The sequence below is a fragment of the Aethalodelphis obliquidens genome, unplaced genomic scaffold (genome assembly GCF_003676395.1).
Source record: "Aethalodelphis obliquidens isolate GAN/ISIS:26980383/991018 unplaced genomic scaffold, ASM367639v1 scaffold14, whole genome shotgun sequence".
NCBI lineage: Eukaryota > Metazoa > Chordata > Mammalia > Artiodactyla > Delphinidae > Aethalodelphis > Aethalodelphis obliquidens.
Window position 1 is genome coordinate 27,390,356 of NW_020837958.1, and position 16,182 is coordinate 27,406,537.

Below are 16,182 nucleotides of genomic sequence, written 5' to 3' on the forward strand. Positions count from 1 at the left end.
CATATATCCACTTTTTTAGATTCTTTCCCCATATAGGCCATTAAGAGTATTGAGTAGAGTTCCCTGTGTTATACAGTAGGTCCTTAATAGTTATCTATTTTATATATAGTAATGTGTATGTCAGCCCCATCTCCCAATTTATCCCTTCCCCTGCTTACCCCCAGTAACCATGTTTGTTTTCTACATAGATCCCAACCTCTATTTTTACGAAAAAATTTTAGCAAGTACTTAAAAGATAACAGGATGTGCTTCCCTTCCCCTTCTCACCAAAAAAAGGGAGTTTCCCTAAATATCAAACATAAGATATGAAATGAAACATTAATTTCAAATGTATTTTGGATTCTAATTTACAGTATCTTTTAACGTACAGTTGTCTCTTGACCTATATTTTACATCCCAGGGAAGAACACAGAAATGTTCTCCTCACATTCTCAAAAGAATGGAATTTATTTCATAAATACTGCAACTGAAGTGTGAAATCAGTTATAAGCAATTTTATATGTATATTTTAAAGTAATTGGGAGAATGCAGGGCACCACAAAAACGTGACTATTAATACATCTATTAAAGATAAGCCATGAAAATTAGATTTGGGCAGTTTTTTGGGGGTAGAAGTACAAAAGTAAGCACTTTACTGTTCTTTGAGGAAATTTTCTTCCATTTAGATTTCTAAACAGTGAAATCGAGAAGATGCTGCCTTTCACCGTGTGGCTCAGTGAAAACCTGTATCAGCATTAAGGACAGCACTCACCCAGCACATGTCACGTGTTGGACTCTGCTCCAAGTGCCCTATATATACTCTATTTGTTATCCTCACAGTAATCCTATCAGTTAAGTACTATAACACTCACTTTACAGATGAAGAAGAAACCAAGGCACAGATTAAGTAGTCACACATCTAGTGAGCTACGCAGCTGGGATTTGAACCCAGTGTAGGTCCAATGACTGTGCTCTAATGGCTCTGCTACACCATGTCTCTACTGCTGCTGAGGCTGCAGTCAATTCTGGGAGGGCCTGTTATAACACTACTTTTTCTCTACTTTTTATATCTGTGGGTCTAAATGTTCTTGGGTGATAAGAATCCGATTGTACAAGTAAAATTCCAAGGAATTTTTGCATTCAGGCCAGACATAGCCTGTTCTTATGGATAACCAGGTGCCAGAAGTAGCACACTAATGGATAAGATCAAAATTCATAAAAACTTAGCTTACAGAAATGGGACCATGAATGGGTTCTCTATGGAGAAGAGCCCATTGTCAGGGCTTATCTTAAAGGGTATAAATGTGTGCACAGGTGTTTCTTTGCTAGAAAAATCTTAGATTGTAGGTTAGAAAAATAATTTTAAGCACATAGAAAAATGTCCAGGAGAAAATACACTAAGCACTACCTCAAGAGAATGAGATTTGGGGGTAAGGATACAGAAACATCTTCTATTATTTTATATATGTCGGTACTATTCAAACCTTAAAAATATTATACTTTTGTAATAATTTAAAAAATGGACATTAATGGTCAGTGATTTTGTATTTGTCATTCCTTTTTCACTGCTCTGTTCCCCACTTAGGTCCTCGAACCAGAAAGATATAAATCTGAGTAATAAAGGTCTTTGAATTCTAATACCTAGTGAACCTGAATTTGCCATGAGGGGAGGGCAAATCCAGTGAGGTATGGACATTTCTGTGATTATAACTAGCATGTAGTTGAGTCTTGTTTTTCAATCCAATCTGACAATCTTTGTCTTTTAGAGTGTTCAGTCTGTTTCAATTGCTAGTAAGTTGGGTTTAAGTCTACCATCTTGCTATTTATTTCTATGATTACAGATGAGTAAAATTTTAAATTTAAGCCAGTTTAGGGACTTCCCTGGCAGTCCAGTGGTTAAGACCCTGCAGTGGGGATGCAGGTTCAATCCCTGGTCGGGGAACTAAGATCTGGCAAGCCGTGCTGTGCGGCCAATAAATAAATAAATAAATAAATACAAGCCAGTTTATCTTATGCTTCAACCTCAGCCTACTTTCCTTTTTAAAGAGAATTCATTTTTATTTATTTATTTATTGGCTGCGCGCACAGCTTGTGGGATCTTAGTTCCCTGACCAAGGATCAAACCCGGGCCCACAGCAGTGAAAGCACCAACTCTTAACCATTGGACTGCCAGGGGACTGCCTTCGGCCTACTTTTGTTATCATTCATCCCAACAAACACAGCAGGTTACCAGATGGCCAGAGAGGGTGTAGGTTTTTCATGCTGTTTTGTTAGGGGGAGTGGAAAGAGCTGGATCGCGGGCTCCACCTCAACAGGTATAATTCCATGTTTGTCATAAATATTAGGGATTCTGCAAAAGACTATGAAAACAGGGCTCTGTGGTTACAAAGTTTGAATTCCAAGGTCTTTTCTGTGACTTAAATACACACCCAATCGAGGATATGGACTACAAACTAAGGCTGATCACCCCTGAACCAGGTTCTAGGCAATGCTCCAGCTCTGGACAGTTTAAGAGCTGAAAATAATTAAGACTCCCCTGGCCTCAGGAACTGGGAAAACAGCTGAGTCTTGAAGAAGCTAAATTGGGAAAGGGCAGAGGTAATGCACTGAGGACTCCCATGCAAGTTCTGACACTGGAAATAGCAAATCTAAGTTTAAAACGGGCAGCTTTCCATACGAGGGCCACTGTTGGCTCCAGATGATATGTGCACCAATAGGAAATCACTTTCTGGATTAAACCCTCAGCCTGGATGAGTGGCTTACCCTCCTAAGTTACAGGTGTTTAAGCAATCTTGCTTTCCAGACTGAAGCAGATGTCACAAAGTATCCTACTCATTTTGCAGTGTTAAGTCCAAAGTAGACTAGCACTACTGATTTTATGTTTTTCCAGGAGAAACTCATTCTCCTAAGGCATGACATGCTTTCACTATACTATTGTATTTTGCAGCCCTTTGGGCTAATGGGACCCACTAGGCAGAATAACCCCATAATGTGATTTGCTGTAAAAGAAGTACAGAATAGAATTGGAGGCAGGAATGACTGACGGGGCAGTCAAAGGAAAAACTATGCAGTGGAAGCCTGGGCTGGGGAATAAAAGCTTCCAACTTCACAAGCATCTTGTCCCATCTCAGTGACTGCAGAAGCTTAGCAGTTTAGAGTAAGCTCTGACACTTACTCGGGTAAATTACTTAACATCAAAACCATTTCTGAAGGTGCTAGGAACAGTACTGGTTTATCGCAGCTCTCAATCACCAGCGGCTGCTATCATTTTCCACAATGTGAAGGTGGGGCCGTAATAGGTCTAAACAGCTGCCAAAGTTCATTTTGAAAGGACTCCAAGGATCAAATATTTCAAATGTAAGCTGGACTTGAAAGTGAGAGCTACCTCTGGTGAAATCCCCCTTAAGTCCTTCATTCCTTATGAGACTTAATCATACACCGTAACGAAAGTCTTTATTCAGTTCCCTCTTCTATTTACCAGAATTCCACTTTAATTTGGACCTAGTTTCCAGTCTGGATTGTTCCAAAGCCTTCTAGGTTTTGGCATCCCCAACTGCTGGACTTTTAATCCAACAAAACAAACAGAACAAGCAAAATACCCTCAGAAAAACAACTCATGTGCTTAAAATTTTCTCCAGGTCCCCCATGCCTAATGGGTAAGGTCTGAATTTCTTATCTTGGCCTTACAAAGCCATCTGAAACCTGAATTAAACTGATTTTCCCAGCCTCTTCACTTCCAACTCTCCAATCCAACAAACACTCTTGTCCCAACACGTGTGTGTGTGGGTTTCAAAGTCTTCACATCCTCATCATGCACTTCCATGTTCACCCTTCAAGGCTTAGCTAAAATGTTACTTCTTTAGTGAAGTCCACCCAATTCCCCCAATGGCTTCTTCCTTCAGGTTCCATTATATTTATCACTTAATCTTTAACAGAGCACTCAACAGAGCATTTTATTTCTTTACGTCTGCCTTTCCCAGACATACTCTTTCTTCTATTTCAAACATTTTTCTATCTGCTCGATTGCTATTGCTTATAGAGTAGTTATGGTAATAATTCATTTGAAATACACTTTGTAAAACTGTGAAGTGTAACACACCATTACTAAACTGATCTGAAGGAGAAATGGGACGGCTGAAGCAGAAGAATGATGTTGCTACTTTCCTTTTACTGGTTCAAAGTCTGAACAGGTTGAAAACCTGTTGTAGCCATTTTATGAGAGATAACCAGCTTGTATAATGGCTTAAAAAAACGAGTAGCCCTCGAGCAGCCCACCCAAGTAAGTACCACACATAAGGAGAATCCACAAGATGTGTTACAGTTAAAAGAGTATCTATAAAAAGTTTTACTTTTTTCTGTAATTTTTAATATAAGACATCTAATGTCTTAGATAAACGGTGAGTTGATACTATCAGGAACAAGATATGGCACAGATTCCAAAAACAAATTTTTTTTTTTTTTTTTTTTTTTGCATTTAGGCTTTGCAGTCACTATGCAATGATTATCAATTCGCCAAGGACCGTAACAGTCAGATACTGGAGAAAAAGAGATATGAGAAACATCTTTTATTTTTTCTAAAGAGGTGAAAATAAGTAAGATTTCTTATATCTCTCACTCATAAGATTTTTAAACTCTTAAAAATGCAATTTCTTTTCAAAGCACATGCCATCTTAAAAAAAATCTTAGCAATGTACATTTGCACTCAAAGAAAAACATGCAGCGCATTGTCCTCTGACAAAATTCTGCATAAAAACCCCACACGACTTTCTGCAAATATGTCCCCTCTTTATCTTTTAGGGACTCCAAACCACAAACATTCAGTGCAATATTTATTGTTTCTTATTTCCGTAGGAAACACAGGACCAATGATGTCTTCTGACTACAACTGTTTCTGGATGGCTGAGCAACAGTCTCCCTCTGCTTTATTTTAAAGTACTCTCTTTAGCTTGCTGATGTAAGGTACAACTAGAATTCAGCAAAACTTGAGGATCCAAGTGGAAGATGGAGGAGAAATACTTAAGGTGTACCCTGTGCCATAAACTTAGGAAAAAAAATTTACACAATAAAAAAACAAAAGCAAAAATCCTCAGATTTTATCAATGCACCCTTTTAAAAAGTTTTTTTTTTTTTAGATTCCTCAAAGCAGCTTAATGTGAATCAAAAGCAGTTCCTGAGTAACTGCTGTAAACAGTGTCTTTTTAAAATATATATATATATATATATATATATTTGCAACTTAGCTCATTTTGGTTCTGCCTTAATTTACCTCCCTAGCTTTTAGTTTAATCCTAGTTCCCTTCTTTTCAGTTCTCAATGTGCAAGTACAATAGCATCAGCTCCGAGTCGGCATGGTACAGATGTTTCTTGTCACTTCTGTGTGATCACCTGCATGTCTGACAGGCCAGGTTTCCAGAGTCACTGCAGGTCACAGTTCTCTCAGTCTCACAGAACCTGTGAGAGCCACGGACACTTCACGTTTTCTTCATCAGACGCCGTGACTGCCACGTGTGGAGCTTGTTGTATGCTGTCTGGAGCATCTCCTCTATGTGACTTACCAACTGAAAAACATAGCAAGACACTTAGGCAACAATGGTAAAGGCTGGGGAAGTTACTGCTTCTGATCCAGATCTGGCACATACTTCAGTGCTGTTCCCAAGCTCTTTTCTGTTTCTCCAATGAGGTAACATGCAAGCCCTCTGTGAAGGTGTTATCAGACACATTTTGTATAGAAAGGTAAGAGGGATGGTGGGGTATAGTAGAGGCTGGAAATTCACCTGCTTTGCCTGCACTGTATGTCTGCCCTTTCATTAATCAGCCATAGGACAACATGAAATCCTGGGTTCTAGGCTTTAGTTTCTTTTGTCAAATGAGAAAGGTGAACTAAACTGGTGATTTCTAGATATAAACATAAGCCTCTTGACTAAGATCAAGAGGGTAGCATCAACACTAACTTAGAGAAAATTTGAAAAATGCCCCACTCCCCTGAAGATTCTGAGGCAACAGGTCTGGGATGAGACCCAGGAATCTTTTGATTTTCAAAAGCTCCTCCACTTAATTCTGCTGCACAGGCAACCTTGTGAAGCACTTTTCTATGTTCTCTAGGGTCTTTTCCAGGTCTAACACTTCAGGATTTCAATGTAACTCAGCAGATTACAGAAAAATCTAAATGGTCTCAAAGCTTCACACAAGTATTATGTCATGCCTTAGGTCAGGACTACGTATCTTGAGCAAAAAACAATTTTACCCTCGTCACAGACATAACTAGAAGTCAACAGGACCACACTGATCTAAGCTGATAAAGACTCCTAAGGCAGAGTGTCTTTGGATTATCTGTTTCCTCAGAAGTGGAGAGTGTAATTTACATGGTTGGAAGTAAAAGTCTTATGAAAAGTCTGCAAGTCAATTTTGGCAGTATGGGGACAGAGACCAGGAAGTTCTAAATCCTTGTAGCATGCCAATAACTTAGATTCAATCTGAGATAGTTAAAAACAAAATAAACTCTTATTTACCACACCTGTTATCACTGTGTGTGTGTGTGTGTGTGTGTGTGTGTGTGTGTGTGTGTGTGTGTGTGTGTGTGTGTGTGCGCGCGCATGCACGTGCACAAGGGGGAGTGTTATGTTATTTACTTCTGTCCGGGAACTACACTGCTCCATAGGCTGCAGTGGCTCCGCAGAACCAGTTAGAAGAGATGAACGCCACAGCCTCCTGTAAGGCCGCACATGGCCTCAGAATCCTGTTGACTACAGTGCTCCAGGCAGTGACAGTCAATTGAGAAGGCACATAAACTGAAATCTACTTGTCACCCTTGCTCTGCTGTGGGAAGACACTTCGAGCTTCTTTTCTGATTATAAATAACGTTGTTATATTTTAGGAAAAACCACTTAGAATGTTTAGGGAATAAAAATTTACTAAAAATATTACTGATGAAGATTTTTCAACTTTCAACTGTAAAACTTGTTTTGATTATCCTACTCACTGAAACACTGAACTCTAAGTTTGTACATACTACTTTTTTCCCTGTCACCTCTGAGAAGACCTGCATTAACACATAGAGAAACAATCTTGTGTGGTTGTTCTAGCCTTCCATTAAAAACAACGCTAAAAATCCTGGGCATAAGGTGACACTTCTTACCCACTTGCCATGCCCTGCTGTCAACCAGGGAAGCTGAAGGCAGACCATAATCCAGGAACTGTTCAGCTTACTTTCATAGAATGGCAATTCTACCTTTCTCTGCATTGCTACATTTGTACTTGCTACTCAGGTTTTCAAAATAAATACCCTTACGAACATACATATAGGTTGTAAATCTATAAAGAAAGGCATGTAGGTGATTATTACAAATCCTGGTTAGTCATGGCCTTGAGAGAGTGGGACAGGGACACTCAGGGTACTGGTTCTATTTTTACCATGATTGGTGGGTACACAGATACTTGTTTTACTATTTAAAAGAGCAAATGTATTTTATACACTTCTGAATGTATGATACATTTTACAATTAAAAAACTATTCCTGGGACTTCCCTCGTGGTCCAGTGGTAAAGAATCCGCCTTACAATGCAGGGGACACAGGTTTGATCCATGGTCAGGGAACTAAGATCCCACATGCCACCGGGGAACTAAGCCCGTGTGCCGCAACTACAGAGCCCACGCACCACAACTAGAGAGAATCCCGCGCACCGCAAGGAAGAGCCCGCGGCGCCGCAACGAAAGATCCCGCATGCCTCAACGAAGATCCCACGTGCTGCAACTAAGACCTGATGCTGCCAAAAATAAAATAAATAAATGCTCTTAAAAAAAAAAAAAAAAAGCAGCCTTAAAAAAACCCCCAGTATTCCCAGCAACAGAAAAAAAACAACATATATACTCATTTACAGGAAAACAAAGTAAATTTCATCATTTTACTACACAGAGAAAAATATTAGGCCAAAATTAAATTGTTGCCTTACATTTGTGCTTAAATACTGTCTCCGAATTTTTTCTTGGAATGGGCAGAGTTTTGTAACTTGGAATCGTTCCAAATTACTTTTCATTTTCACTACCTAAAAAAAGATGAGAGAAATAATGAATTACAGACTCTCAAAGAACCTACAGGGATCAAGAGAAAAACACACATAAGGTTTCTTTTTCTTTCTTCTTCTTTTTTTTTTTTAAGATTAACTGGCTCCACCAGGCAGAGAAGCAATAATGAATATATTCAGATTCTTTTGGTTTATAATTCATATCCTTCCTGATGTTTTTTGTGCATGTGTATAAATGCATATGTAGAAAATATACAGTATACACTGTTTTAAAATTCCACTTGGTTTAACGGGAACATCTTTAAGTCATTAAATACTAAGTCGTCATTTAAAATGGATGTATCTTTAACCAATCCCTTTCTGGTAGATATTTAGACCATTTCTACACAGACAGTGGTAGAGAAACATCTCTATGGCTCAATATTTGCATACATTCATTCTTAATTATTTCCTTAGGTTAAGTTTCTAAATGTTGAATTTCTGGGTCAAAGCGTGTTTTAAAAAGGTAGTACTTGTAGTGGAGGAAAGGACTCTCTTCTTAGCAACTTGGCCATCACTGATCATTCTAAGTTTTTTATCCTTTTACAAATTATAGATGAAAAATGCGCTTTTTATGTAGCTTTAAAGATAATTTATTTGAATACTGAGTATGAAAATTTCCTAGGTTTATTGGGCCACTTGCATTCTTTAGTGAATCGCCTGTTAAAAATGTTTTGCCTATTATTTTAAATGGGGTATTTATCTTTCTCTTAAAGATTGTTTGTAAGAGCAATCTATATAGTAAAGCTATTACTACCTTTTTATTAAATTGAATTATAGTTGATTTACAATGTTGTGTTAGTTTCTGGTGCATAGCAAAGTGATTCAGTTAACTTTTAAGATGCACGATTATAAGTTATGGAACTGGTCTGGATCTCAAGTTTCTTTGTATACAAAATGGGTGTCAATACCTACTCCATCAGGATGCTGTGAGGCTTAAATGAAACAATATATGCAAAGTAGTGTTTGGCACATAGTAAACATCCAATACAATTTTCCAACTTCAAGATAACACTTCACTAAGTTACACTACTACAACAGCTGGCTGTGTTTGGAATCGGTTCTGACCTTTTCTTCTAGGAATGGCGTATTAACGGGAAAGCAGGACCAGAAGTGCCGTAGAAGTTCCCCAACAGCCACATACAGGTGTTTCAATTCAGACTGAATATCATTTGGCACCATCTCTGCAAAAGAAAAAGTGGTCCATAGGATAAAAGCTATTTTCCCGTGTATGGTCTCTGAAAGAATGACAACTCAGAGAATAAATCTGAATGCGCACTCTACCAATACTAAACCAAGGATGTGCTATTCTGAGACAAGTTACTGATTTTGTGGCTGAAAGACCACAGAATTTAAATTTCCTTGGGGTTTTGGAGAATTTTCAGGTTTTGCTTTAAGAGGTAGGAGAGGAAAAAAAATGTGTGACGAGCAATATCACACATTACTAGTGTGACACAGCAACGTGCCACTGTTTGTAATATTAAAACAATACTGAAACATCAACTCTTGTCTAAATATGCTTTAGGATCTGGATGCATAAAAACAAAACAAAAATTCCAGAAATGTCCCAAAGAGAAACCAATAAAACTTAGCACTCTTCTCAAATTGCTCTTCTGAGGTTATTTAGGTAAAGGGACAGCAACATGAGGTCCAGCACATACGGTTTATGGCTTGCTGTGTCCCTCCCTGCATCAGTGCTCCTCCAGGTGACAGTGCTGTGATGGTACTACTGGCAGCACTGCTTGAGAGAACCTGAAAGAAATTAAGACAAAAAAGTGGTTTCTCTCTTTTTTGGCCATCTTTTTTACTTAACATTTCAGTTCTATAGCAAAATGTCCAATAAGTCTTCATTCCTGTATAAATACGTAAGTTATAGCAACCAGAGTGAACCACTTTCCATGAGGCTAGAAACACAATATGTGTAGAAACAGAATACCTACCAATCTTCCAGGAATACCAGGCAAGTCCACAGGTACTTCAAAATACACAGCTTTTGTCTAGTCAAGCCCCCCTGCCTTTTTTAAAGTATAGTTGATTTACAATATTGTGCTAGTTTCAGGTGTACAGCAGTGATTCAGTTACACATGTACATGTATATATCTATATTCTTTTTTTCATTCTTTTCCATTATAGTTTATCACAAGATACTGAATATAGCTCCCTGTGCAGTAAACTCTTATTGTTTATCTATTTTCTATATGGTAGTGTGCATCTGTTAATCCCATACTCCCAATTTATCCCTGCCCACCACCCCTCCTTCTCCTTTGGTAACCATAAGTTTGTTTTCTATGTCTGTGAGTCTGTTTCTGTTTTGTAAATAAGTTCACTAGTACTATTTTTTTTTTTTTAAAGATTGGGAGTGAGTTATTTATCTATCTATCTATCTATTTATTTATTTATGGCTGTGTTGGGTCTTCGTTGCTGCATGTGGGCTTTCTCTAGTTGCCGTGAGTGGGGGCTACTCTTCATTGCTGTGCATGTGCTTCCCATTGCAGTGGTTTCTCTTGTTGTGGAGCATGGGCTCTAGGTGCATGGGCTTTAGTAGTTGTGGCACGCAGGCTTATGAGTTGTGGCGCATGGGCTTAGTTGCTCCACGGCATGTGGGATCTTCCTGGACCAGGGCTCGAACACGTGTCCCCTGCACTGGCAGGTGGATTCTTAACCACTATGCCACCAGGGAAGTCCCTGTACTATTTTTTAGATTCTACATAGAAGTGATATCATGTAATATTTGTCTTTCTCTTCTTAGCCAAGCCCTTACTTAAGTACCAACTTAACTTATGAACTCTTAGCACTGAAGGTAAGAGTGCTAAGGTAAAACTGAGTTTAAGGAAAGAAAAAAATGACAATAAAACAAATGTTAATTCCTTAATGGCAGCTGACATAAGAAAATCCAGCAAAGCAGAAATATACCATTTGTCACTTTTCAAGAAGTGAATACACCTAGCCAAAAGGGGAAAAAACCCCACATTCCCCACTGTATCCATATCAACATTTAGGGACATAACTGATCTATCTCTTCATTGAGTGCCTAACAAGTACCAAGGGCTAGCCATGGAGAGGAACAAATCATTTGCTGAATAGCTCAAGCGCAGGTTTAGTGTGTCTCAGTGGAGTTTTTACAAGTAGAAACTTATGTGTGTATGAAAAAAATATTTAACTTGGTGTAAAGAGCACATTATAGGACAACTATGAGTCAAGGGGACATGAATGTTCACTTCATTCCTATTTCCTTTTGTTAGAAATGTTATAATGCATTGTAACCAGAAGTTTCAGTGACTGCTGAGCTTGCCGACTAGTCACTGGCTACACTCAGGTATACACATCCGAGGGCAGATGACCTCTTCACGTGTCTCAGATGATGAAATCACTTTTTTAGGGCTGTGCGGAAGAATCTAAATATTGAAGACTGACCACAGCTTAAAAAAGTTAGGTGGACCTACTTTGGCCCAAGGGCCAGATCTTTCACAAGTATAGTATCTAGAGAGTGATGTCCAGAAATTTGGGGAAATCTGGGAGATTTTTCCAATAAAACTGTGTATATGGAAGAAAAAATCAGCAATCACAAAACTCATTATCTTACTTTTCATCATCATCTTACCTTCAGGTATGCCAAATACCTCTTTTCTCTACCTCTTTTTCAATTTATTAAGCAGAAATATGTCTTTAAACCCCATTAAAGTATTAGTTTTACAGTTCAATGTGAATGTGCTCATAAACTCAGAAAACAGAATGGGAATTCTGTTTTTCAAACAGTACAAGTCACCTACCTGAGTTAATTTGGGTGTATAAGCTTCCATTTCTTGTCTAATACTTTGAAAAGAATTAATAATGTCCTGACTTGTTGCATACTGTAGTGACTGGATTGGAGTTGGACCATGATAGTACCTGAAGATTAGCAAAGAAGAAATTACTAATCACACAGAATAAAGGTGCTCAACATTTGCTTTCAAATATTTTAGCAGTCTCAAGACAACATTCTCCCCAAAGTAAAGAGTTAAAGATATTTCAATAATATAATTGAATTCCTGTAAGGGCAATAGGAAGAAAACAGCACAGATTGCCAAAATTTATTTTCTTGGCTTCCATCATTTAGGATCCTTTCCTGAGATGCAAAAAGTAAATTTTTAAGGAAATAAGATACTGTATTTTATGGTAACAAACTAATTAAAACTTGAGTTCTATACTTGCAGAATATATTCTGTAATGACTTGTAATATAAAACTATTCTGTCTCAAGTTAATTTAATATTAGTCACCAAACTTACCTATCTGACTTCTTCAGGTTTAGTGCAATTGTTTTTATGGAATTATTTTTTCCCAAGTCTTCATATTCAATGGACTCTTGTAACTTCGCCTATAATTATCAACACAACATTTTTTATTGTAAAGTTCTCTTACAAAAGTAATGAACATGACTGAAAAAGCAAAACTGTACAGAGGATAAAATATGAAGTCTTCCCAAAATGAGTCTCACTTCCTAGACATGACTGCTCTACAAATGGCTGAACCCATTTTTTTTCACCATCCACTTACACAGAGTACCTGTTTTCCTACACTCTGACCAAACTAAGCATTACTGAACCTTTAATATTTGAAAATTTGGTAGATGAAAATGTGTATTTTACTATTTTTCTCCCCAAATAAATATAAAAAAATAATTTTTTTACATGTGTTGCAAATACTTCTCTTCCAATTTGGTGTTTTTCAATTTTAATTATTCCCTTTATGCTTATTCTTTCTGTGGGTTAATTTTATCTTTGATCCACTTAGAATTATTTTGAAATAAGTAGTAAGGTAGGGAATCTGAGGGTTTTTTAAAATATTAAATTATTAATCAGTCCCCTTAACACCATGTGTAGAATAATGTCTTTCCCCACTTATTCTGAAATGTCATGTTTATCATATATGTATTTAATCCCTCCATGTAATAAATATTTGGGTTTACTTCTGGATTCTTTATTTTGGTTTTACTACTGTGTTTTCTCTTGGACTAGTAACAAAATGCTATATTTCTATAGCCTTATAATAAAAACACATTAATTATAAGACACATGGTGACAATCTATGTAAACATTTGGGAAAACAATTTTACAATATTTCATCCCTACAGAGCTATGGAATTCATCTGGTTAGCTTTCATCTGTAGCTTCCCAGACTAGGATCAAAACGTTTACGATATTAAATATACCTCAAAAAAGATCAATCTGAAAACAGTATTTAAACTGCCCCTATTTTAAGAGTCTGAATAGTCCTCTTGTAGTATAGGAACAGATCTGACCTCAGCATGCTATTCAGAGTAACACATCCATCAGTCCCACCTTACCTAGACTCAGCCTAAGCTTTTATTATTTTCTCAGCTCTACACCCTTGAGCCAACTTCAAAGCATACTGATGTCTTCATTACCTTTCCCATATGTCAAGCTCATTTCTACCCCTGCTGTTACCTTACCCAAGTCATGTCCCAACCTAACCTCTTATATAAATCCAAATCTTAAGCCTCTGCCAAGGCCTAGTTATTCACCTAACTTTCATACTTAACTGAAAGCTCCATGAATATAATACTTCTGGATCTCTCATTCTATAAATCCTTGCAGAACACACAGCAGACTACTGACTTGAAAAAATATCTATAGAGTCAGTTTATCACTGAATATTGTGAAAATTAACACAATGATTTTTGACAATTCTTTCACTACCAAGAATCACGAGTACTTAGTGCAATATTGCAAAGAAAAGCATCACTTCCTAGATTTCTTCTTTAGCATCTCTAACTTACATTTTAGATTCACTTTGCTTAGTTCAGAAAAGAAATATCTTACTTTGTTAATTTTAAAGGTGTATATCCCTGTAGAAACATATTAAGTAACTGAAATATATAAAAGACTCACCCATAATCCCCTTTTAAAAATCATAAACTTAATTATATCGTATTAGTCTGTTCTGTGAACTTCATCTACTTGCTCACTCTTTGGTTCCTATTGTAAATCACACAATTACTATACTTTAAATTGTTTTATAATTATTCTTTTGATTTTGTTTTACCTGTAGACACTAAATTCTTTGAGGACAAGAACCCAATCTTATTCTTTCTTGTTTCCCACCACCTAATATGGCATGTAAGGCAACTCAAAAATGCTTTCTTGAATTTAATTTTAATGAACTGAACTATCGTATGGTATATGTGAACTCTTTTTAATTCAACATATCATTAATCCTTTTAAAAAGCCATCAATTGCTGCATGCATCAATCTCCACTGTATGGATGTATCACGGATATTAGGATGGTTGCTATTTTCTCAATTATAATACTGCCATGAGTATTTGTATCTGAATCTTTGCACACATCTTTATTTTTTTTAAAAATAAATGTCCAAAGTGGAATACTATCCAGAAGTGGAATTAAGGGTATAAACCTTCAAAAATTTAATACATATTGCCTGACTGCCCTCTAAGGAAGCTTTATCATAACTTATTTTTATAACGAGGGAGGGAGGAACTTAAAAAAACTGAGGGATAGCGAAGCTTGGCAAAGTTGCAGGGAGAGAAGAAACATACAAGTAGGTAACTGTTCATATTCCCCCACAACCTCTTTTCAGTATTTAATGAAAGACATTTCCAGTTCTGAAATGCCAGGCTTTAACATGAGGGCCAATCTTATCTTTTAAAATCACATACACTAACCTTTAGTTTTTTCTTTCTGTCATAGTCTTTGTTGATACTCTTTCCCAGAAAATAAAACTGTATGTTAATATGTGTATGTGTCTACAGGTGGAGGAAAAAAATAAAAATAAAAAAATAAAACAAAACAATAAAAACAGTTAACAGACTTGAGTCCATGGAAAGCAGGCTGGCAGGCCAAAACTGAGGAAGTACTCTTTAAAATGTTCTACAATTTAAGCCAAATGCTTAACATCTTGGCCAGAAGGAACTGAGTCATCTGAACTGATCAAGGGTCAACATAAGGTACTCGCAGTCAGTTACATAAGGTATCTGGAGAAATGTGAGCCGTAAATGTCCCAGACTTTTTACCCATACCCTTTTTACTGCTGGCTGAAAGCAATCTACATCTCCAGAATTTCCATCAACGCTGCTGGGCTCGCCATTTTGCTCATTTTGTGCTTCTCTGAAAACAAAGGAAAAAAAATTAATGTTGAAAACCACAGGCAGAACAACAACAAAACTCCATCTGGCTATCATGGGAAACCCAGTTACTGCATCTTAGCATGTGTACTTAACTGTTTCCTGAGACCTGCTGCCAGGACCATGGCACTGTGATGGTTAAATCTCTTGATGATGGCAGCATTACTATTCTCTCTTATGGATTTAGAATTAGAAGTAGATGGCACAGAGGAAATGCCATAGCCCTGTGAGAAACAATTTAGTAGATTAAAAATTAAAATAAACTTCTGTTTTTCTTATCTATTAGGAGAGACATGTTGAGCCATAAAAACTTTCTGGATGACAGGACTTTATTAATTCTAAGCATTATCAAATACTTACAGGTAAACATTTAAAAATAAGTGACATTATACACGCAAAAAATGAAGAAATACTACTAACTGCTTTTAGTATCACAAAAATACCTTAACTGTTAAGTGCTGCATTTTTTTCCTAAAGAGCAATTTTAGATCTAGATTAAAATACTAGTTAGTGGGACGTTGGGCTGTAAGTCAGTACACTTAGTTAAAACTCACAGGGGCTACGAAAGGAGAAGTGGTCACTCCCACCGGGGTGGGGTATAGGGAGGGTAGGGTAGGTTCAAAAAAGCTTCACGGAGCACCATAAGATGAATAGGTGCTTGCAAGGCAAAAACGGAGACATTTCAGGAAGAGGAAACTAAACAAAGGTATAGAAGTAATGTAATACATATTGTGCCATGGGTTTGTATGTTGTTTGGTATACCTGGAATGAAGGGTGGGCCAGGGATTGGTGGGACATAAGGTTAAAGAGGTATGAGAAAGATCGTAAAAACTCATATGCCATTCATTCATTTATCAAATAATTACTGAGTGCCTAATACCTCCTATGTGATGGGGATAGGCCAGTAATAAGAACAGTCAGCCTCATGGAACTTACAGTCTACTGAAAGAAGACTGACAACTGACAAGTAAAACAAGGTAAAAATGAGACCACTTTTGAAA

At 37.2% G+C, this 16,182-nt stretch overlaps 1 protein-coding gene across 2 annotated transcripts in view; it reads right to left on the reverse strand.

Moving 5' to 3' along the window:
- Positions 1 to 4,529: 4,529 nt before the first annotated feature.
- GTF2H1 (general transcription factor IIH subunit 1) overlaps positions 4,530 to 16,182 on the reverse strand; it is a 32,137-nt gene continuing 20,484 nt past the window's right edge. Inside the window, exons 8-16 of one of the 2 annotated variants that reach the window (XM_027115248.1) lie at positions 15,278 to 15,405; positions 15,077 to 15,164; positions 14,723 to 14,761; positions 12,307 to 12,395; positions 11,810 to 11,927; positions 9,701 to 9,791; positions 9,108 to 9,223; positions 7,929 to 8,021; positions 4,530 to 5,537 (exon numbers count right to left, since the gene is read on the reverse strand). In XM_027115248.1, the coding sequence (XP_026971049.1) occupies positions 5,451 to 5,537; positions 7,929 to 8,021; positions 9,108 to 9,223; positions 9,701 to 9,791; positions 11,810 to 11,927; positions 12,307 to 12,395; positions 14,723 to 14,761; positions 15,077 to 15,164; positions 15,278 to 15,405 (849 nt within the window). In that variant the 3' untranslated portion in view covers positions 4,530 to 5,450. The remainder of the gene's footprint in view (positions 5,538 to 7,928; positions 8,022 to 9,107; positions 9,224 to 9,700; positions 9,792 to 11,809; positions 11,928 to 12,306; positions 12,396 to 14,722; positions 14,762 to 15,076; positions 15,165 to 15,277; positions 15,406 to 16,182) is intronic. The other variant, XM_027115249.1, reaches the window with a different exon arrangement.